At 39.0% G+C, this 23,908-nt stretch overlaps 2 protein-coding genes and 1 long non-coding RNA gene across 3 annotated transcripts; 2 read left to right on the forward strand and 1 right to left on the reverse strand.

Annotated features, from left to right (window-relative positions):
* Window positions 1-733: 733 nt before the first annotated feature.
* Window positions 734-2,801, reverse strand: LOC112188095. The gene is made up of 4 exons (XR_002931307.2): window positions 2,294-2,801; window positions 1,707-1,760; window positions 1,555-1,568; window positions 734-974 (listed from the first exon to the last, which is right to left on the reverse strand). It is a non-coding gene; the product is annotated as an uncharacterized LOC112188095 (long non-coding RNA).
* An 11,702-nt stretch (window positions 2,802-14,503) lies between these two features.
* Window positions 14,504-17,398, forward strand: LOC112172139 (low-temperature-induced 65 kDa protein). Its single transcript, XM_024309348.2, has 5 exons — window positions 14,504-14,589; window positions 14,660-14,857; window positions 14,939-15,109; window positions 15,316-15,975; window positions 16,072-17,398. Exons 1-5 carry the CDS (start codon window positions 14,559-14,561, stop codon window positions 17,058-17,060), a joined length of 2,049 nt encoding a protein of 682 aa, XP_024165116.1. The 5' UTR covers window positions 14,504-14,558; the 3' UTR covers window positions 17,061-17,398.
* Window positions 17,399-20,128: 2,730 nt separating this feature from the next.
* Window positions 20,129-22,201, forward strand: LOC112177668 (pentatricopeptide repeat-containing protein At3g60050). The gene has a single exon (XM_024315959.2). It carries the CDS (start codon window positions 20,475-20,477, stop codon window positions 21,924-21,926), a length of 1,452 nt encoding a protein of 483 aa, XP_024171727.1. The 5' UTR covers window positions 20,129-20,474; the 3' UTR covers window positions 21,927-22,201.
* Window positions 22,202-23,908: the final 1,707 nt, after the last annotated feature.

Here is a 23,908-nt window from a genome sequence, read left to right on the forward strand (position 1 = left end):
AATGTAAAGTTTGAATATTTTCGATTGAGTTGTGGATTTGTTCATTTTATTGTAAATATTTGTAATATATTTAAATTGTAGAAAAATAAAAGTATTTTTTTTGAATAAAAATAAAAGTATTATTATGTTTAGGTTGCAAATTAATTAGCAGAAATTTTTTTTTAACATGCTGTTACTTTTACACACAGAAATCAGTGAGAGTTAGGGTAAAAGGATTTGACACAGAAATCCGTGTGAGATAGGTATGTATTTGACACAGAAATCCGTGTGAGATTGGTACGTATTTGGTACAGAAATCCGTGTGAAATAGAGTTGTTCACACGGATGCATTCCATTACGGTGATCTATATTTACGGAAAGATAGTGGGGCCCACTTCTAATATTCACACGGAAAAAATAATCCGTGTGAGATAGGTATGTATTTGACACAGAAATCCGTGTGAGATAAGTACGTATTTGGCACAGAAATCCGTGTGAAATAGAGTTGTTCACACGGATTGCAGCTAATTCCGGTAATTTATATTTGTGGAATTATAGTGGGGCCCACGTAAGTATTTCACACGGACAACATAATCCGTGGCTGATGAGCATTACCCCCCCCTCCAAACCACACGGTAATACCAATCTGTGCGTGCACCGTGGGTAAAAGCTATCACACACTGAAATCCGTGTGAGATAGTCTTATTACCCACAGATTAAAATCCGTGGGTAATTGTTGTTTTGCTAGTAGTGGTGGTTGTGGTTGCCGCTGCTGTGATGCCTCAAGTTGCTGCAACTGTGGTGGTTGTGGCTGCCTCTTTGCTGGTTGTTGTGGCTGTCTCTTTGCTGGGTCTTGTGGCTGTCTATTTCCTGGCTGTTGTGGCTGCCTCTTCTGTTGTTGCGAGGGATGCTCTAGTTGCAACTCTGTTGTAACATTTTTGGCAGATGGCTTATTCCCAGTCTTCTTCATCAATAATGATTTTGCTTTCAACATCCTGCGACAAATTAATAAATTATCAGATCCTTGCTGTAATAATTCATAATGCAAAACTGAACTGTCATAATAAAGAATGAAGATAATATGTACAAGACAAAAATAGAACAAAAACATAAATTTGACTGAAACTCATAAATAACCTGAAAGTAGAATTTGGCATACAACAATATTCAAAAAGTTTAAACCTTCCCTAAAATCTTAGTCTAAGTCACTATCAACATCACTCTGAACACTGTTTTCCTCATCCTCATAGTGCAATTCCTCTATCAGACCAAAGAAAGGGAAAACAAAAGGAAAGTGTAATTTTGACTTTTGAGAGCTTGAGCTTACAACAACAACAAGAATAGAGACAACACATATCACTAACAAGTTGCCACTCTTAATGCTAAAATGCCACCACAGTACATAACTTGTACTAATTATTGTAACATGAAAGTATATAATGTTCTAAATCAAAAGGAGACTTTTACAATTAATTGCTTAAAAGGCCTATATCTCTTCACCATTAACACCTAATACTTATTAATTGCTTAATTTATGTGGATAGAAATAGAATAGAAGTTATAGAGCACACTCACCTTTTATTCCATCCCTGCAAAAAAAATAAACAAACAACAATTAATATCTTCATCATAAGCTATTTTGGTTACCTACATGTTGTCACTATAACATGCACCATCGGTTCAGTATTCATTAATACATGCATGGAGAGAGAAGTTGATCAACTTACAAGGTAGTGAACAAAGTATCTCCACTCGCTTTTCCTGATCTCTGCCTTCTAAACCTAAAATATGAAAGCTTAAAGTTGTTTGGATTAACAAACTAATAACATTAACAACTGCCCTGAAAAATTAAATCGTTCCATATGTCTTTCTTTTCTTTCTTTCTTTAAAAAAGAAAAAAAAAAGGTCTAGCAAATCAAGACAAGAACAAGAAGCGAATCAGACTAAAAATCTCAAACCCATAAACATAGACTTCTATGAAAGGCACGTTGTGTTGAAAATATATTGAAAACCAGTAAACAAAAACATATAAACAATTGTAATAAAAAAAAAACATATAAACAATGACATTGACCAAATGGATTTGATCACACATAACATACATTGAAATGCAGTTTCCAGCCTTTGATTATATCATGAAAGGTAGACACGCTCCCATGTTTGGCTTTTAAAGTTATTAGTTATTACTTGATGCTTTCAATTAATAATTAATCTGCTTTTTGTCAAATAGGTTATAGACTAAGTTCTAAATACACTGCCATATAAAAACGCTAAAAGAAGAGCTACTACACACAAGAACTACAAATCTATGTACCTGTGGTCCCCGAGCTTTAGACACGATGTAGCCAAAGAACCGGTGAAACCCACACGAAGAACTGGGGAACCTATTTCAAAGACAAATAGAAGCCACATCAAATCCCAAATTGCATTCAAATGTAACCATTTTTGGTTACAGATAGCACCTAGTGAGCCCCAATTCCGCAATAGAGTGTATAGAAAGTCGAACTTCTCCAATAAGCAACATAATTTTAATACCAATAACAACAACCTCACAATAACCTCATCAATCTCAGAACATTCTCTTCAGCATTATTTCAGAACAATGAACAAGTCAAATGTCGAGTTTTACAGCTAATGCTAACTGATTAATCTCTACTCTCTTTCGACCAATTCAGAATATATCATAAACTATGATTTAGCTGAAACAGATTAAACATAACAAACTGAAGGAAAAAAAATGTCTGTAGTTTTGTTAGAAATAATTAACAATCCGAATTGGGTCCAAGAAAAAGAAAGTAAGGGAGAAGAAATGGAGCATACCCAGATGGAATTTGGCCTCCTGTGGAAGTTGAGAGATGATGTAGAGCATGTGTAAAGCCGAAATGAGTTGGAGTTGTGAGTGCATTGTGAGATAGAGGAAATGGATTGGGATTTGGAAGTAGTAGTAACAATTGAAGAAGGGAAAGAAGAGGGTTTGGTGGTGGTGCAATGAGAGACTCGAATCCAAAGCGAAGAGGAGGCCAATCCCCGTCGCTATCCTCGTCTTCGACCACAAACCTCCGTCCACGCGTCACCGGCCGGCGGACCTCCTCGTCGACGTCGTCGTCCTCCAAATCGTTCTTGATCTCCACGCAATCGTCGTCCGAATCGTCCTTAATCTCGACGCAATCAGATTCGTTGTCAGAGACTCGGTGCTTCCGGTAGGCGAATGACTCGATTGCCGCCGGCGTCGGGGTGCTCGACTTCTTGAGGACGCGGGAGGGCTTGAAGGAGGAGGAGTGCTCCTCCCACTCGTCGTCGGAGATTTCGAAATGGTTGAGGCTGCGCTTCATGTCATCAAATTGGGGCTGACAATCAGAATCAGAGAAGCAGTGGATTTGAGTGGAGAGTGAGAGAGAGAGAGAGAGAGAGAAGGAATGAGAGCTCCATTCTAATGCTAATACGACTGAGAGCGAACAAGATTGATTTCTCAATGCCATTAATGAAAACTGAAGACCCAATAACAAATATAAAGAAAATTTCACATTTCACACATAGGAGAGAAATTGAGATTTAGAGTTTATGGGTTGAAAGTCACTAACCTGGAATTCAAGATTTATGACTGAGAGCGTGAGATTGATTTCTGGGTCTCGGTGGCGTGATTGTTCTGGCTGGTTCGAGAGCGTGAGTTTATGCCATTTTACTTTTTTTTTTTCCTTTCATAAGCGAGGAGATTCCAAGGCAATTTATTCTTTTTTTATTGAAACGTCACGTTTCGGCCGGTCCGAATGGCGGTAAACTTCCCTCCCAGGCCCAAAAGTTTTATTCAAGAGGCTTTGGCTCTTTTTCTTTCCCGCGCTTTGGCTTTAGGAGAATGGGACAGTCTCCAAATAAAAAAAACTGATTAGTGTCGAAAACTTTCGTCACTAACTGTAGGCCCTCTGTCACAATAATTGGGGAGCATTGTTGGATTGAAGGACAAAAGTATGGGTGACGGAATTAGAAATTTTGTGACCCATTCTTAAAATAGGTCACAAATTTATGGTTTGTCACCTATAATTTTGTGACTCATTGGGTAAATTCTAGTAGTGAATAGTGCCACTAGTTGGTAAGAAAGTCCCAAAACAGCATGCTAGCCATTGCCAAACACGTTGCGCAAACTAGCAAGTGACAAATAAGTGAGTAGAATCCTCAATATAGCCAAAAGTACAAAGCTGGCAAACAGACACTGTTGGGATACCCCGTTTTTGAAGCTGCACATCAGTAGGTAGTTTATCATAGGAAAAGCGCCATGCTAGTAAAGATAACCGTGGTGGAATGAAAGAATGCCAAACCTTAGAAACTCACTCATCTTTTGAAAATGATTGTCGGACTAGATGGTATCCATCAGAAAAAGAGAAAGAACCTAAGCTTGAAGGCTCCCAAATTAATACATCACTTTCAGGTTCAATTGGTAGTAGAATCTGAAGAATTTCAGCAGCCAAAACCGGAAACGAAATTGAAAATTCACTGGGCAAGGTCCATTGCTGATTGGTAATAAAATTTTCCACCTTACTCATCAAACTTTTGGGAAACTTCAGAGCCTGTAATTTTACAATTAAGGGGGCATTCAACCACTTGTCCATCCATAAATTCACCAACTTTCCATCACCAATAAGCCACTTGGAGTTCTGAAAAATGAAAGGAAGAGCTGCCATTAAACCATGCCAAACTGAGGACCTGAAATACCGATATTTCATATTGCAGCAAATAGAAAACCATTGAGATGCATAGCGACTCCATATTGAACCCGATGTGAGAGTAGACTAACTAAGAGATATCAGAGCTGCAAAGTTAAGAGACTTGAGATCACATAGCCCAAGGCCCCCTTCCTTCTTTGGCACACAAACCTGCTGCCAAGAAACGATGACAAGTTTTCTTTTTGATAAATCTCCAGACCAAATAAAGTTTCGAGCACATGTAGACAAATGTTTCAATAGTGAAGAAGGCCACAAGTACACAGAGAAACTATGAATAAGAAAACTCTGAAATACATCATGAACCAACTGAACACGGCCCGCCATGGACAACAACTTGCCTTGCCAACTAACAGGACGAGATTTAGCCTTATCAGCAATTGCTTGAAGGTGTATTTACCAACTTCATCAGTAGAAATTTAGTTTACCAAGAATACATCCAGCTCTTGTGTTTCAAATTGGAGTACTTCACATTGGAGTGCATCATTATCCCCATCTCTTCTGCCACTATCCTCCTTCAACAGTAGTATAACTTAGACTCATCAGACCAAAACAAAAATGATATAAGGCTATTAAAATCTGGGAATATCACTCTCATACTTTCTGAAATTCAGTCTCTAGAGACTCTGAACCGGCAGTTATCTGATTCTCCAGTCCCTTCTCTTTTTTGAGAGCATCGGCTTTCTCCTGCAAGTCACCACATACCAAAATAAGATCTGAACTAGTCAACACACTACATTCCACAACTAAATAACAAGTACTTTTATAGTACTTAGAGAGGTAATTAACAAAAGTACTTAGCATATGAATTCAGTTTCATAATTCATAAACTCCTATCAGATTCATCATCAAAATTCCTGACAGTTCTGGATCGAAATTACGAGTTTGATAATTGCTAGTACAAACCTATAGCTTATACTGAATTATCAAATCCTTTAAGAAATAGAAGAAGAAGAAAAAAGCATAAACAGTCCTATAATCGTTTTATCCAAAACTCAATTCTGTGGGGAGGACTTCGGAGAAGAACTTGAAGACTTGGAAGAATTACATTTGGCGGTTTAAATTTGTGCCGTTAAATGGTGCCGGTTCTGCTAACATGCACTGGTGTGCGTATTGTTACTAGGGTACACACTGGACTATGGGTCGAACACTCGAACTTACTGTACTGGAATATTCTCTGGTATAAACATTGAAAATACTCAAAAGTTGTACAGGGCACTAAAGATATGAGTTGTTGAATTAATTATTGTTAACCGTGTCTGTCTTTATGTATTGAAGAATTTCAATAGATTTTTAAAAGAGAGTCTCTTTATTTTTAGAATTATATACTTTGATATCTTCTTATTGGCATATCATGTAACTATACCTCAGTGGAAGGTAATAGGGAGTCTTCTTAGTGGTTGGTGTCACAATTTTTGTTGTCCGACCGCCTAATACAAGAGCTCCATGATGAGGGTGATTTTAGTACCAATCGGGTAACATTATTTATTCTGATGATTTGCACCGATTATTAGATCTTGAAAATTAACAAGTGACTACTATATGACTATCTATCTCTATACCAATCACAATTTAGCCTATTATGGAGAATTTAAGGATCTTTAAACAAAGATAGCTTGCACACCGGTTGAAATTATTCAGATTTAACTCGAATATGACATAATTAAAAATCAAATAACTTAATAACTCCTTTAGCATAAATAACCATCTCTATGAAAGGGTGTCATGCAAACATGGTTCTCATAGATTAATTGGTCGTGGTGATGATATATTATTGCAAGGAAAGAACATATTTTTGTTGGGGTGTTTTACGGATGGAAATTGTAAAACTTGGAATAATTGGAATAGCTCATCAGGTGATCATAAAGGATCATTACATGAAAAATATCATAAACAATATGTTATCCAACACTAGTGTCAATACTTCATAGTATCATAAATTTTTGATTATCAAACTACTGTATGGAAGATTTGTCGACAATTTAGTATCATACTAAGAGAATCGTAGAAGTCGTTAGTCTAATGGTGGCGGCAAGGGATCCGACCAAAAGTCCTAATGGGAATGGAAGAAGGGTTACTAATTATCAACAGAAGACAGCCCAATGGTTTGTTTCCTTAAAATATCTGATCACCAGACCAAAGGCAAGATATCATTATAGACCCTTTCTTTAATTTAGGTCTAATTTTTCATTAGATTCGGTATTGTGAATGCGTAATGGAAAAGAGAACCAATATTGATCAGACCAAAAGCAACAGATTATATGATCAAGATCAACTAAAGACCAAATTATCATTAAAAAAATAACTTTATATTTCATCAATCACAAGTTAATTTACATATAGAAAGAGATGAACAAGATTAACGAAGATAAACAAGAACAAACGTTGATTCTTTTTTTTTTCTTTCTTGAAATCAACAACAAATGTTAATCTTTGGATTCTTTACTAGCTATAGGGAAGATTAAAAGCCACCACCAAGATTGATCAATGCTTCAAAAGACGTTCATAGCTTGATTAGTTGTTCTTGGCTTTTTGATCAAACCGGAACACTTGGCAGCAGTTCTCTTCATCTTCATAGCTTCAATATTTCTGACCTCCAGACTATTTCGATAGTTTTTCCTCACTCTGTTCAGCATGCAGTTTGTGTAGAATAGCTGTAAATCTTATGTAATTATGATTCTTATTTATTTAGGTTATCATGTAATTATAGGAATGATTGTTTCCTATTAGGGTTAGACTACTCCTCTTGTCCTTGTATATATACCCCTTTGTGGGATGAATAGAATTATTATTGAAACCCTAAAATCAAAGTATTATTTTCTACTTGGTATCAGAGCAGGTTCAATCCTTTGAACTTGCCTGCATCCTTTGAATCCTGAATCCTGAATCCTGAATCCCAAAGCACACCACAAACCGCTGCGTACCACCACCATTAAAATCAAGCCATCCCTGAATTTTTTGAAATCCTAGAAAAACCAAACCTGAAAAAAAAAAAACAAACAAACCCCAAATTCCTCAATGGCTGGACCTGCAATTGAAGGCGAACATTCAAATCCCGAGAAGACAATGGTGTCATCCTCACCGATCATCCATCACCACTACACCACCCAACAAGACAACTCTGCTTTCCCCACAAGTGTTGTCTTGAATGAATCCAACTACACCATATGGGCTCCTCTTATGAGAATGCGCATTGGAGCACGAGGGAAGGTTGGTTATCTGACCGGAGTAAAGGCTGAACCCGCCATGAATTCTACAGAGTATGAAGCTTGGGCCACGGACAATGAAAAGGTGAAAAGTTGGCTAATTGACTCCATGGAATCCTCTCTCATGAACCGGTATATTCGTCTCCCTACTGCGAAAGATATTTGGGAAGCTGTAGAGAAAACCTTTTATGATGATTCTGATGAAACCCGAATCTTTGAGTTGAACAAAAAGTGTTTTGAAGCAAAGCAGAATGGAAAGCCCATTCCGACCTACTACAATGAGTTAGTGGCAATGTTCCAGGAGATTGATCAAAGGGTGGCCTCTCAACATGATAATGTTGCAGCTGTTGTTCAAGAAACTTCAGCAATGTCCCGGATGCGTGTTCACTTGTTTTTGAGTGGACTTGACCCAGAGTATGATCAGGTGCGTGGAGAAATCCTACGCAAGGAGCCTAAATTCTCCTTGGAGCAGAGCTATGCTTACATTCGCAAGGTGCAATCAGAGAAACAAGCTATGGGGAGTTCGGTACCTACAGAATCTTCTGTTATGGCCGTTCAACGCCGACCAGGTCCTCCTCCAGGCTTCTCAAGTCCTTCTCCACGCCGTCCCCATGACAACGCAAACCCATACGCAAACAAAAAATGTGTTGTCTGTGGGGAAGTAGGTCATACCAAGGAGCGGTGCTATGAAGTGATTGGCTACCCTGATTGGTGGGACTTCACCAGGAAACCGCGAAAGAATCCGGGCAAGGCGGCTATTGCTACTATAGAGGAAGAGCATCTCGACAATGCCTCCGCTAATGTAGCGCAGTCAGGTATGAAGGGTAAGGCTACTTTGAATAATACATGGATAATTGATACAGGTGCATCTGATCATATGACCAATGACCCTAGTCTTGTGAAAAACCTTAGACGTTCCTCTCAAAATATTGTCTCTACTGCTGATGGTACTCCAACTTCGGTCACCGGAGAAGGTTCTATTGTTGTATCTGATACCTTAACCCTTGAATCTGTCCTAGTTGTTCCCTCACTAGCTTATAATCTCCTATCTGTTGGTCAGATTATTTTAGCACTTGCATGTATTGTGACCTTCTATCCATCTTTCTGTGTGTTTCAGGACATTCTGACTCGGCGGATTCTTGGTTATGGTGTTAGAAGGGGAAAATTATACTACCTGGATCTGACAGAGACTGGAGAAAACCAGAAGCATCTTTTGGGGCAAGCTAATCAGATTAATGGGGTAGAGAATGCAAAGGAAGCAGTATGGTTATGGCATCGCCGTTTAGGTCATCTATCTTTTAGTTATCTTAAGAAGCTGCAACCTCATTTGTTTTCGGTTGTCAGTGATTTGGATTTCCATTGTGACATTTGTGAACTGGCCAAGAGCCACCGTATTTCATATTCACCAAGTCTTCATAAAAGTCCTGTTCCTTTTATGAAAATTCACTCTGATGTCTGGGGTCCTGCAAAGATTCCTTCTCTTTCTGGAGCTCGGTATTTTGTAACGTTTATTGATGATTGCACTCGCATGACATGGGTGTCATTACTGAAGAATAAGAGAGATGTATTTGGAATGTTTATCGAATTTCACAAAATGGTGGCAACTCAGTATCAACAATCCATCCGAGTGTTTCAGTCTGACAATGGTGGAGAGTTTGTGAATGGCCCTATGATTGAGTTTTGCCGGTCACATGGAATTCGTCATCAAACCTCCAATTCTTATACTCCTCAACAGAATGGGTTAGCAGAACGGAAGAACAGGCAGTTGATGGAAGTTGTTCGTGCTTCCTTATTTGGCATGAATGTTCCTCGGTCCTATTGGGGAGAAGCAGTAAAATCTGCAGCATATCTTATCAACCGTACTCCTTCACGGGTGATTGAGTTTCAGAATCCTCATCAGAAGCTTCATACATTTTTGACCATTCCTTCTATGCCTAATTTGGAGCCCCGGGTGTTTGGGTGCACAGCCTATGTTCATATTCCCAAGCCTCAACGCAACAAGCTTGATCCCCGTGCCCGTAAGTGTATATTTGTTGGTTATGCTGACTTCCAGAAGGGTTATCGATGTTATGATCCCCTTACTGGCACTTTACATGTCTCTCTTGATGTTGCTTTTCGTGAATCCGAGCCTTATTACTCAGGGGGAGCTTCTCAGTCTTCCCTTCAGGGGGAGAGAGGTTGTGAAGGGAATTCTCGTTCTATTATTGATTTTGATGTCTTTGAAGACTTGGAAAATTTGGAGGATACATTTGAGGGTAGAAAAAATTTGGAAACAGAAAATGCAGTTGCCGAACAGAGCATTGTAAATTCCGAACCAGAAAATGCGACTGCCGAACAGAGTGCTGTGAATTCCGAAACAGAAAATGTAACTGCCGAACAGAGTGTTGTGAATTCCGAAACAGAAAATGTAACTGCCGAACAGAGTGTTGTGAATTCCGAGACAGAAGAGACGACTTTTCTGGATAGTTTGAATCAAAATCAAGAAGTATCTGAAGCTCACACACAAGATATTCCCCCTTCTACATCACCAACTGAAGATCCCGGTCAGAATGATCCTCCTCAGGTACCCCTAAACTTTAATGAATCTTCTGAGTTTAGGAAATCACAAAGGGTTACCAAAGGAATTCCTAAGAAACAATATGAACCAGATATCAAAGCCAAAGCTAAATACCCTATAGCTAATTTTATGTCTAACCATAGGATTTCTGGGTCACATGCACTTGTTATTGATCAATTATCTACTGTATCTATTCCTAGTAACGTGCAGGATGCATTGACGGATCCAAAATGGACAAAGGCGATGAATGAAGAATTGGAAGCTCTTCAAAAGAATGCAACATGGGAACTAGTACCTATGCCGGTTGGAAAGAAGACTGTAGGGTGTCGTTGGGTATTTACTGTGAAGCTTAATGCAGATGGAACTATTAATAGATACAAGGCGAGGTTGGTTGCCAAAGGATACACACAACGTTATGGGATTGATTATGAGGAAACTTTTGCACCTGTGGCAAAGATCAATACTGTTCGGATTCTAATCTCACTTGCAGCAAACAAAGATTGGCCCTTACACCAGTTTGATGTGAAGAATGCGTTTCTTAATGGGATTTTGGAAGAAGAAGTGTACATGGATGTGCCCCCAGGTGTTAAGAATTACCCAAGTGAAGTTGGCAAGGTGTGTAAATTGAAGAAGTCTTTGTATGGCCTGAAGCAATCTCCAAGAGCCTGGTTTGGGAGATTTTCAAAGTCCATGAGAGCCTTTGGGTACAGACAGAGCAATTCTGACCATACCTTGTTTATCAAGCGCAAGAATGGTAAGATTACAGCTCTTATTGTGTATGTTGATGACATGATTGTTACAGGGGATGATCCGAAAGAGATGAATGAGTTACAAAAGTATCTGTCAAAGGAGTTTGAAATGAAGGATCTGGGGCAACTGAAGTATTTTCTGGGTATTGAAGTTGCGAGGTCTAAGAAGGGAATTTCACTGTCACAAAGGAAGTATGTTCTTGACTTACTTACTGAAACGGGGATGCTGGACTGCAGTCCAATTGAGACACCCATTGAGATGAATCACAGACTTGCCATTTATCCTGATCAAATTCCAACTGATAAAGGAAGGTATCAACGTCTTGTAGGAAGGTTGATTTATCTTTCACATACTAGACCTGATATTGCTTATGCTGTGAGTGTTGTCAGTCAGTTTATGCATTGTCCTAGTGAAGAACATATGGATGCAGTTTTTCGGATTTTGAGGTATTTGAAGATGGCGCCAGGTAAAGGATTACTGTTTGAGAAAAAGGATGAATTGGAAGTTGGGGGATACACAGATGCAGATTGGGCTGGTGATAAAACTGACCGGCGTTCTACATCTGGGTACTTCACTTTTGTAGGAGGAAACCTTGTCACTTGGCGTAGCAAGAAACAGAAAGTTGTGGCCAGATCAAGTGCAGAAGCTGAATTTCGAGGTATGGCACATGGAGTCTGTGAAATGTTATGGATTCGTAATGTCCTGAAAGATCTAGGTTACAAGCTTAGACAACCTATGGATTTGCATTGTGATAATAAAGCTGCAATTGAGATTGCACATAATCCAGTTCAGCATGATAGGACAAAGCATGTGGAGGTTGACCGTCATTTTATTAAAGAAAATCTTGACAGAAAGGTTATTCGTTTTCCATTTGTAAACTCAGAAGAGCAGTTAGCTGATGTTCTTACTAAAGGAGTGTCCAGGAAGATATTCGACAGCTCAGTTGACAAGTTGGGCATGATAGATATCTATGCACCAACTTGAGGGGGAGTGTAGAATAGCTGTAAATCTTATGTAATTATGATTCTTATTTATTTAGGTTATCATGTAATTATAGGAATGATTGTTTCCTATTAGGGTTAGACTACTCCTCTTGTCCTTGTATATATACCCCTTTGTGGGATGAATAGAATTATTATTGAAACCCTAAAATCAAAGTATTATTTTCTACTGTTTGCTCCCTTTGTTGGAGCCAATTCTTTTATTGCTTGACAAAGAAGGTGGAACCTTGTCCAAAACCCTAACTCGCCGGCTTTGTTTCTGGGCGACTTCTTTCTCATACAACTTCTTCAATCTTTCACCGACTTCTTTCTCGGCCTTTTCCACTCTCTTGGACTTGGCCTGGTACAACTCCGACCACTTGTAATTCACTTTCTTGATCTTCATCTTTTCGATCACCTTATCAGTGGCTTTGCCACCGAACTCTCTCTCGAAGGACTTCTTCCACATCTTATGGGTGATCGGAGTCAGATCTGTATTTTTTGTGCTCTTCTTGATGTGAACCAACTGGTCTGTGGAGCAATGGGGTAAAACCTGATCTAGAAACTTGAAGTCCAGGTACCCAACATGCCCGAAAGAATCAAGATTGTCTATAGCAATCGAGACCCAATGATCATTGAGACGGATGAGCCTTCCCTTCTCCATTGTGATGGTTGTTTTGGGAGTGAAGTGAGTGAGCTCTGGTTTCCATTTCTGCCTTATTTATAGGAAAATGAGGTCAACTTGAATTCCTTTTCCTTGAGGGTTAGGGTTAATCAAAGAGTAGTGAACAAGTAACTATCATTTTCCTTATAGGAATGGGATCCTTAATCCTTTTCCTTGTACGAGAAGTCTTCTATGCCAGGTAATTAAGTTAGGGTTTCTAAAAGAAAGAGTTAATTAAAGATAAGTGAAAAACAATCGCTTTGAAGTTTGGCCGTTAAAAGGCTAGGTGTGGGTCGTGCTAACATGTACCGGTGTGCGTATTGTACACATTGAAATGTGATCAAGAATGTATTCACATCTAACAGACCATAGTCACAACTTACTCTACTAGATTATTGTATAGACTTTGAAAATATTCAAAAGTTCTATAGGGCTCCAAATACATGAGTTGTTAAATTAGTTAATGTTAATGGCGTCTCTATATATTGAATTGAAATGAGAGTTTCAATTTTCAGAGTTTCAATACTCCGAAGCACTATAGATTTTAAAATATTCACTTTATTTTTAGAATTATATACTTGGTATGTTCTTATTGGCCTATCATACAACTGTACCTCAATGGAAGGTCACATTGTGTCTTCTTATTGGTAGGTGTCATAATTTTTGTTGTCCGACCACCTAATTCAAAACTATCTCCATGTTGAGGGTGATTTTAGTATCGATTGTGTAATATTATTTATTTTCATAAATTTACACTGATTATTAGATCTTGACGATTAACAAGTCATTACCAATCATATTTCTGCCAATTATATATGGAGAGTTTCAATTATAAGGATCTTTATGACATCTTAAGGATTGGCGACTCGTGATGTTGCTATCTTTTTGGAATTTGCTAAATAAAGACAGCTTGTGACACTGGTCGGAATTATTTAGATAAACAATATTGAGAACTCAAACATGTTACAACTAAAAATCAAATAACTCAATAACTCCATTAACACGGTTCTCATAGATTAATTGGTTGTGGTGATGATACAATCAAATTATCACCTGGAGGAAAGAAACACATTTTTGTTGGGGCCGGGTGTTTCATGGATTGAAATCAAACTTGAAATAGCTCGAGAGAAAGAACTATTACATGGAAAATATCACAAGGCAATATGTAATCCAATAATTAATATCCAAGTTTAACTTTCAATACTTTATAAGTTAAAAAAAAAAAAAAAAACTTTCAATACTTCATAGTATCGTATAATTAGTAGGTGTGTATATGTGTATGACAAGTTAGTTGCATATGTGTCAATGTGTCCGTACCAACCATGCCATTTTTCTCCGACTAGCTACTGGACAGCTGCTGCTAACAGAAAGTAATGTCACTGCAATTATACTAACAGTACGTCGCTTAACACTGTGCAATCGGTAACGGCAACTGTGTGATTATCCATTGCGGGAGAAACCATTCCGCGTCGCCTTTAGGCCACGTGCATGGCAGTCCCACTACGTGGCTGCAGAAAATGAGACGTGGTTGGTTTATTTCTTACTCGTGTCGTTCATACAGAGCCCGACTCATGCAGAGGTGGCACAGCCACCGGCCATCCCTTTTAAAGCTTCCACTTCCCCTCCTTGGTTTCTCACAGTTGTTAAACACAGTTCTTTCTAGCTTGTTAAAAAAGAGAGTTCCAGAAATCTTACAAAGTTTGAATCATGGATACTCATGTAGTACATTCTCCTGTCGGTAAAGATCAAACTCTTAGCAATTTCTATGTTGGTGTATATTTCTGTGTTTATGTGTGTTATTATTGCAGAAGGTGAAGATGAAGACCACCATGAGAAGAAGTCGGTTTTGAAGAAGGTGAAGGCGAAAGCGAGGAAGTTAAAGGAGACTATCACAGGGCATAGCCATCACGGCCATGAACACGAAGGCCATCATACTCCTGATGATCATGATCTGGATGAGGAAGATGACGAAGAGGTAGACGACCCAGAAGTTCATGGTGCACCGAGTAAGTTTCTTTGAATCTGGTATAGTTTGTAGACTCCATTAATGTGTGATTAAGGGTTTTGAGTGTTGATGAACTATGTAGTATATGACTCGGCAGTTGGGAGGACTGATGCTCCTATGCAAGGAGACATTTTGAAAGTGCCTATGGTGAATTTCGGAGACACTAGAGCGGGGCATGATGAATATGATCCTGTAGTTCCAAGGGAGACATCTAATGTGCCTGGGCTACATGAAAATACAGGCCATGGTGCAAGTAAGTTGCTTCAACTCCCTCCGATAGATTTCTTTTTGCGATATAAATGAAATGCGTGACCAAACATATCGAATTTGTTGAAGTCTTTAAGGCTTATTAAGCATACAAACTTATAAAGTGAACTTAACATTTCACGACCAAGTTTAGTACGTTTTTAGTTAATTCAAGATTTTTTGGTCATTGTTGTGTGGTGCGCAACTCTGAAGCGACTAGGAGGACTGATGCTCCTGTGCAAGGAGGCATTCATTTTGGAGACACACACCATGAATATGATCCTGTAGTGCCAAGAGAGAGGACTAATGTGGGATTTAGTGGACCGGTGAGGGATTTTGTGCCTGGGCAAAATCGAACTACAACAGAGCATGAGGATCTTTTGGGAGGAGCAAGGACAAAACTGGCTGGTCCAACAACTGGACCTGCCCTTAAGCATGAAGAGCCAAAGGGATTGGTTGATGTAATTGGGGGAGATCCTCATGCGCCGCACAACACCCCTGTTTCTCCTCTTCCTCATCATGGAAATTACAATACTCTTACCATGGATGTTGACCCAGGTAAGACTTTTGGCTCCGGGCAAAGAGGGCTTTTAGGTCAGACCAGGGTCAAATTGGAGAAGACTGATGTATTAGGGGAAGGAACTCCTGTGCTACAGAGTACCCCGGTTTCTTCTCTTGCTCATGGAACTCACAGAAGTACAATGGACGTCTACCCAAGGCAGAAATCCAGGCAGGGAGGGCATTTAGGTCAGTCCAGGGTCAATTTGGACAGACCCAGAGGACTTGAGGAAGACCCTCATGCGCCTAAAGCCAATCCTCAAGCTTACACTCCTTCAAATTACGAGACCAAAGTCACTGATCCCACCAAATCTGGTAATTAATGAACTATCTTATCTTATGTATAAAGTATAAACTCGATCAAGTTGATTTTGTAATGTGTTCTTACTTTTTGTTCATATTCCTTGTCAGGTGGTCAGGAAATTGGAGTCACACCAATACTTCATTCCTTCGATAAGATGAACCTCCACGGTGATGATCACCCATACTTGAAAAATGGTGCCAAACACAACCCGTCTACCGGAAGCCATGACCAATTCTCTCCTGATAAACCATCGAACCAGGGCAGCAGCTACACTGAAAAAATCTCATATGCCACTTCAGCCATTTCCGACAAAGCAATTTCGGCAAAGAATGTAGTTGCTTCCAAGTTGGGGTATGGCGGAAACGAGCCTGATCATGATGACTACTCGAGAGGCTATGTTACTGGTGCTGGGAAGTCTGGTTCATCACCTCGGAACAAAGTACTTGATCCCTCTACTAACCAATTCAGATCAGCAGAGACTCCACAAGTCCGAGGAACCATCAAACCGGACCATGACACCACAACTGATCAAAAGCCAGTCCACAAAGGCGGAAGCTACACTGAGAAGATTTCATCTGCCGGATCTGCCATTGCTGACAAGGCGATATCCGCAAAGAATGTTGTTGCGTCCAAGCTGGGATATGGGGCAAGAGATCAGGTGCATGACAGGGAAGATGTAACTCGCACTAACGTGCAGTCTGGGACAACAGCAGCGGATCAACATGGCAAGACGATTTCCTCTACAGTTGCGGAGAAGCTAACACCTGTGTATGAGAAGGTTGCCGGGGCAGGGACTTCTGTGATGTCCAAGGTTCAAGGTGGGAGTACTGTTAGTGCCGGGGTTGTTAATCAAGCCGGACAGGACAAAGGGGTGTCTGTGAAGGACTATTTTTCAGAGAAGCTGAGGCCCGGAGAGGAGGACAAAGCGCTTTCGGAGGTTATAAGTGAGACATTACACAAGCATAAGCCGGGTGTTAAGCAAGAGAAGACAGTGTACTTTGCTAGTTCTAGGCCCAAGGGGAAGGTGACGGAATCGGCGGAGGTGAGGCATACCGAGGGGAATGATCGAGATCAATTTTGTGGTGGACAAGATTAAGGATACTGTTGGTTCGATGCTTGGTGGTACTAATGAGAGTGATGGAGAACGACGTAGGCAAGGTCTCTCTAGCTCTGCTGCTACCGGGGAGGAAGATCAGCACCGGAGGGTACAGGTATCCGGCAACTGAAGGAGGACTACTACTAAGACTATGGTGAATAAATATTATAGTTGCTGGGAGTTTGTTTTGTGTAAGATTTGAAACGCTTGTGTGTTGTGATTTGACTAGACAAGGTTTTACTCCTGGCGAGGATTGTGTGTGTAATTTTAATGTTTGTAGTGTAACTTTTTGTGTTGTTTGATATGTGCGGAAGTGGAAGAACGTAACGTATGACTCGAGTTGATGTAATGAAATTTGGGTTGTTCGGTGTTTCAATTCGTTCTCTGCTGTGTATGATTAGGGTTTCGTTCTCAGTTGAGAATGAAGTTTGGATTTAAGTAAGCTACTTGGCAATAGTTGGACTTAGATTTTCAAGTGCAGGCAGCTGCTTGGACAAATAAAGTAATAAATTTATCTCAGATTACTCACATTTTGAAGTAAGGGTACGCGTGAACATTTTTTTTTTTTTTTTAAGAAAGCGAAGCGGTGTAAGAGCTAACTCAGCGCCCTTAGTCGAATTTATTAAAAATCAAGTAAAAAAAGATACATAGCAAGGGGGCTAGACCAAATCTTGCCAAAAGAGAAAAATACAAAAACGTAAAGTACAGATCGAAGATGCAAAAATCATTGAGAAGCGGAGGATTAGGCCAAAACCGCTTCAAAACAAACAGAATACTAAAAGACAAAAGAAAGAGACACTTCTTATCTTTCATGTTATTTCCATCCATAAAATAAGGCAACACTTCCACTATGAAAAACATAATTTGGAAAACCCAAATAATCAGCTTGTAGAAACCTGTGGAGCTCACTAGGAGGATTATCATACCAAGTAAAAGTTGCATTTGAGATTCCCAAGTTTGCCATCTTGCCAGCTACAACATTACCTTCTCTAAAAATATGACTACATCGAAAATTCATTTGGTGTTCTTTAGAGAGACAATTGCCCCAACGAACTCTTAAGTTCCATGGAGGAGAAAAGGACCTAGAAGAGAAGCAAGCTACCACACTAACAAAATCACTTTCCAACCATATATGGAACCACCCTCTAGCAAAGGCAATTTTGATAGCCAAGATAACAACATAAAGTTCATAATAGAAGGAAGAATTCCAACCAAGTGACTGACAAAAACTCCCTAAAAAAACTCCTGAGGCATCTCGAAACACTCCCCCACAAGCTGCCTGGCCTGGATTGCCTTTGGTACGCGTGAACACTACCTCCATTTTTGATTGATATCTCTCTAGTCAAACGATTGGCGCAGGAATAGTGGTCAGGTTTCGAAAGATGGATAACTTGTTAGTGTCTTGTTTTTTGAGGTAAGACAACCGATTGTCACCGAGTAAAGCTCGACAGAATATTGTACTGTGGAGGAGGAGATTGAAAGACAAAAAAAAAGGGTTAAATGAGAAATGAAATAGCTAGAGGAAGTTTTCTAAAACATACGGTTACATGAAGCTTGTTAAGTACGTGGTTCTTATAAAGCATTGACAAATACATTGATATAGGAATAATGCTAAGCAGCTAGGCCAGACCATAAAACAAAATAATAATGTTAGGTGAACAGGTTAATGTGCAATTATTTAATGAAATTATCTGAAAGATCAGGTGTTATATTATATCAGCTATCGTATAAAATAAGATGCATGTGATAAATCATGTTTACTTAGGCTGCTCAGAAATTTTTTTGTTCAGTTATTCTCAACTGTCGTTAGATGTTAATATATATGTGGAAAATTGACCGAAATATAAATGAGTTTCAACTAGCTTATAATATTCACTATGTAATTTATATCTAATGAAGACCAAACACATATGAGCATATAATTTAATTATCGCGTATTACCATGTTAGTTCACGTAACATTACTCTTAATAGGGCTGATATAGACTTTATTTTCTGAGTCGTAGTCTCGTAGAAGACCCACTTCCCTTATATAGGTTGTTTGGATTTTTTATTTTATTTTATTTATTTTTTAATTTTTTTAGTTTTGGTACTACAACTTATTAATAAATTCAAAGTACCAAAATTTTGCATCAGTATATGAGGATTAATTTTACTCCTAGTTGAAACTTACCGATTCATTCAACCTCTTCTCCTTTTTCAAGTTCTGATTCCTAACTGTTTTCCATTTTAGAATGGAAATACATAAGTTTATAATTAGAAGCTGTATAAATTCTGCATATTGAGAATAGTTTCGTTACACTTCTTACACAATAATACATTTTCGCACGCATAAATTGGGGTTTGGGGTAATTAACTTTCTCCTCAAACCATCTCTGCAATTGAAAAAGAAGTACAATTGAAATACAGGAGAGAAAACCATGAAGTCAACTGGACTCATCTTCTTTCTCCTTCTCATCCTGGCTTCCAGTAAGTCTCCCCCTCTTAACAACGAACTCTTTCATACATTATCTTATTAGTTTATTTCATTTTGAAATTTTTTGAATAAAATTAGTCGTATATATCATGTTCATGGCTTCAAGCAGATGCATCGTTGTCATGGCTTCAAGCAGATGCATCGTTGTCAGACATGGGAGCATTTGCCGTTACTGCAACACTCACTACGACATGTGACGACACAGTTGAATCAAAGTTTTTACACGCATCAATCCACTAAAAAGATCGTCTCTGACTTTCGACTGCAACATCATTTTTAAGAACGTGATAAGTTGTATTTGTTTTTAAAAAACTCAATAAAATTTTAAATAGCGTAAAACATCAATTTTCGCAACAATCGCTCTTCAAGCATCTAAATTTCATAGCAACAAGTTCTTTACGATACTTCTCGTTGAAACTTCAAAACGGAATATTGTAGATTCAAATGTGACCTTTAAAACAGTGTTCTTTATGCATATCAAATCCACTAACACCTGGCCCGCTGTCATTGGCCAATTTCTGTAGTCGTGGCGAAAAACTACTGGCTCCCCCACCCCATGAACCTACAATTGCAAACACTCGATCCCAGGGGTCACTCCACGGCTCCAAAAGTCCCAAGGGCTCGCCTCTCTCCCTTCACCTTCATTTTCACTAAAACCTCCGGTGGGATTCAAAAACCCTAATCCAAGCTTCAACACACCAATACGCCCATCACTCTCAGATTCCACAAAAACCCAGGTAAGTCCTCCTCCGCTTTCTCTAACCCACTTGGGAAAATAGGTCACTCAATGAGCTCTTTGGTTCCCCCAATTTAATGGGCCTCCCTCAATCCCAAAGCACAAAGCTTTCAGAGCTAAATTTGATTTCAATTCGAATTTCGTTTCTGGGTTTATTGGGTTTTTCAAGTAGTGTTAAGTTTCAGAGATAATGGGTACCAGCCATGAACTATATATCTCTGTTTGGTCCGAGGGTTTATCACAGGTTTTCTTGTCGTGTAGTGGTAGCAAGAAAATTAAGCGATGGGTGTTTTGGTGGGAATAGAGGGGAGAATGGGGATGGGTCTATTGAGGAACCCATATCGGAAAGTTCAGATTTTGATCCAATTTTGAAGGAGTATGGTTTGTTAGAGAATGAGAGCCATCCCCAGGAGCAATTCTCGGCGAGACGGAGCTTTTTCGAGAATGTGAGGAGTTGTACTATTAGGATTCTTGAGATTTTACAGCAGGATGAACCCGGGTTTGATGCGAAAGCAGCTCTGGATGAGCTGGACATAAAGGTTTCGGGGATTATTGTGAGGGAAGTGTTGTTTGAGATATTGAAGATAGTGAGTTATGGGAATAAAATGCAGTGTGCGAAGCTGGGGTTTAAGTTTTTCGTGTGGTCTGGTCAGCAGGAGAATTACAAGCACACCGCGGACGCGTACCATTTGATGATGAAGATATTTGCAAACTGTGAGGAGTTTAAGGCAATGTGGAGGCTACTTGATGAGATGATTGAGAAAGGGTATCCAACTACAGCGCGGACGTTTAATATTTTGATATGTACTTGTGGTCAGGCAGGCTTGGCTAGGAAAGTGGTGGAGAGGTTCATAAAGTCGAAGACGTTTAATTTTAGGCCATTTAAACACTCGTATAATGCAATTCTACTTTCCCTTCTTGTAGTGAAGCAGTACAAGTTGATCGAGTGGCTCTATCAACAGATGTTGGCAGAGGGTTACTTGCAGGATATTCTGACATATAATATTATGATGTGTGCAAAGTATAGATTGGGGAAGTTGGATCAATTTCACAGATTACTTGATGAAATGGGTAGGAGTGGATTCTCACCGGATTTTCATACTTACAACCTTCTTCTTCATGTACTTGGTAAGGGAGACAAACCACTTGCAGCTCTTAATCTTTTGAATCACATGAAGGAAGAAGGTTTCGAGCCAAGGGTTCTTCACTTCACAACATTGATAGATGGACTGAGCAGGGCTGGAAACATGGAGGCCTGCAAGTATTTTTTTGATGAGATGATAAAGTACGACTGCTTGCCTGATGTTGTATGTTATACTGTAATGATCACTGGATATATTGTGGCTGGGGAACTTGAGAAGGCTCTAGAGTTGTTCGATGTGATGGTCACTGATGGTCAGCTTCCAAATGTATTCACATACAATTCTGTTATTCGTGGGCTTTGTATGGCAGGAAAATTTGAGGAAGCATGCTCCATGCTTAAAGAGATGGAATCCAGAGGTGTTAATCCAAATTTCACTGTATACAGCACACTAGTAAGTTACTTGCGAAATGCTGGAAAGCTTTCTGAAGCACATGAAGTAATAAGACAGATGGTAGAGAAGGGACAGTATGCCCACTTGCTTTCCAATCTCAAGAGGCATAGAAGATGTTGAAGTGGCAGATTCTTTGATTTGTGTAGTATTTACTGGCAATCTCATAAGATGAAATTAATTTGATCCAGCGTAGTTTACATAATGTAGCTCCTGGCTGTCTCCAGTGACACCATGTACAACAGCTTGTTTCAGTAATCATGGAAGGAAAAAAGTGAAGTACGCACAACTTATCTTTGGCTTCCATTTTCCTGCGAACTGATTGACATATATAAAATGCAGTTTTTCCTGCGAACTGATTGACATATATAAAATGCAGTTTGTCCATGTTTTCCTCATTAGATTGTGCATTAAAGCTGTGATTGTCTTGTTTTTGTTTGCCAAAAGTAGCAACAACCTCACGAGTCATGACTCACTCTTTCTCCCTCCCCCTTACCTTTTTCTTTTTTACTCTCTCTTTCTACATCCCACCACCACACTTACCTCTCTTTCTGCTTTGAATCTATTTTTTATCACACTTGAAGTATAATCACTCCAACATACATGAATACATACATATGTATGCAAAGAGACGTATTTATCGGTGCACATATGCATAAGTGGAAAGTATTGAAGAGATGCAAATAGAGTATAGTGCTGTCTTTCTTGCATTTCTGTTTCCTGGGGCTCCAGTGGCTTTCAATTTTGAGACATTGCAAAAGTTATCTTGCTTCATTGTCTTTTTGATGTATTGTTTTGGAATTTGGAACGATGCAGTGGTAACCTTTCATCATTTTCATTATTTGTACATAATCTATTGCTTGTAGCCTTGAAATTTCAGCTCTAGTTATGAGCAGTTTGTAGATTGGCATTACTTCCTCCACCTGATCTTATTTTCACTTTACATGCATGGTGAAATAGATGGGTGTGTTATGGGAGATGAAAAATATACAGATTGGGGACAAAAAGAGGTAGGCTTAACCATAGTTTTGTAATTTCCTTGTATGGTACTTGTTAGTTGCATAGCAATTTCTGGTATGAAGTCTTTATGCCTTTATCAAACAGGTGACCCAAAATGCAAAAGGGATGTATGTTACTGTCGTTTTTGTATAATATGGAAATGCGAATGTGGGCTGCAATGTTATAGTATGTGAGTTATTTTATGGTATGTGAGTTATTTTATGATGAATTGATTCACATTTTGGGATCATAACGCAGAGAGTTTAGTTGGAGGTAAAATTTAGAACCCACTGCTTTACTTCGATTTTTTCTATATTGGGTAGTTATGTCCATTTGAAGATGGTCAAATTCACCCCCTCACCAACCTCCCACCTTCTCATTTCATTCAGGCTTCTGAAGATGAAGGGTTTCTTCTTGCTTGGGTTATATAGAGTTTGGTAAACGTAACCTCATGTCTTGTGTTATTGCTTATAAATGAGCAAAAAGAGTCTGAAATGCCAGTAATGTTGTGCTTTTGCTCACATTTTACAAAGTTTCAGGTGCACAAACGATCACATTTTATATTGATAATGCCCTCTATGGCTCTATCTGCTTGTTTTGGTTCTATATTGTTAATTGCCATCATCATTCTTTAAGTTGTAGATGAAAGTGTTTTCATTGTCACTTTGCATCACACACCAAGAGTAAATTGGTTTATGTTGCTTTCTCAGACATAAAACATATTCTTATTCTCGGCACTTATCATCACCATTATGTAGAAACAACACTTTTTGGTCACCATTGTAGTCGTGTAGTTGATATTTAAGTGCAAAGCAAGAATCTCTTGCATTGGCCATGACTGGCCTGTTTTTGTAGTTATTACAGGTTAATAAGCATAAAGCATCATAGCCTAACAGGACAATTCAATTCAATTCAAGCTAAATATTTATTGATCAATTCTGTTTGTACACTCTCCTTAAAATCTAGTTCAATAGAAATGCTGCAGGCCGTTAAGGGCTAGTAGAAACAAGATTACATGTCCTTTGTCAACTACTTGAATGTAACAACACCTAGTATTTAGCTTAACATCGTGGATCCTCGGCTAGAATTTAATTATTTTTTGGGAA

The sequence above is a fragment of the Rosa chinensis genome, chromosome 1 (genome assembly GCF_002994745.2).
Source record: "Rosa chinensis cultivar Old Blush chromosome 1, RchiOBHm-V2, whole genome shotgun sequence".
Classification (NCBI taxonomy): domain Eukaryota; kingdom Viridiplantae; phylum Streptophyta; class Magnoliopsida; order Rosales; family Rosaceae; genus Rosa; species Rosa chinensis.

Bases quoted from the DNA above. Each gene is read 5' to 3' on its own strand.
- LOC112172139 (XM_024309348.2), top strand. From the start codon at position 14,559: ATGGATACTCATGTAGTACATTCTCCTGTCG. The intron at 14,590-14,659 runs GTAAAGATCAAA...TTATTATTGCAG, and splicing joins TGTAGTACATTCTCCTGTCG to AAGGTGAAGATGAAGACCAC. The intron at 15,110-15,315 runs GTAAGTTGCTTC...GCAACTCTGAAG, and splicing joins AAATACAGGCCATGGTGCAA to CGACTAGGAGGACTGATGCT.
- LOC112177668 (XM_024315959.2), top strand. From the start codon at position 20,475: ATGAACTATATATCTCTGTTTGGTCCGAGGGTTTATCACAGGTTTTCT.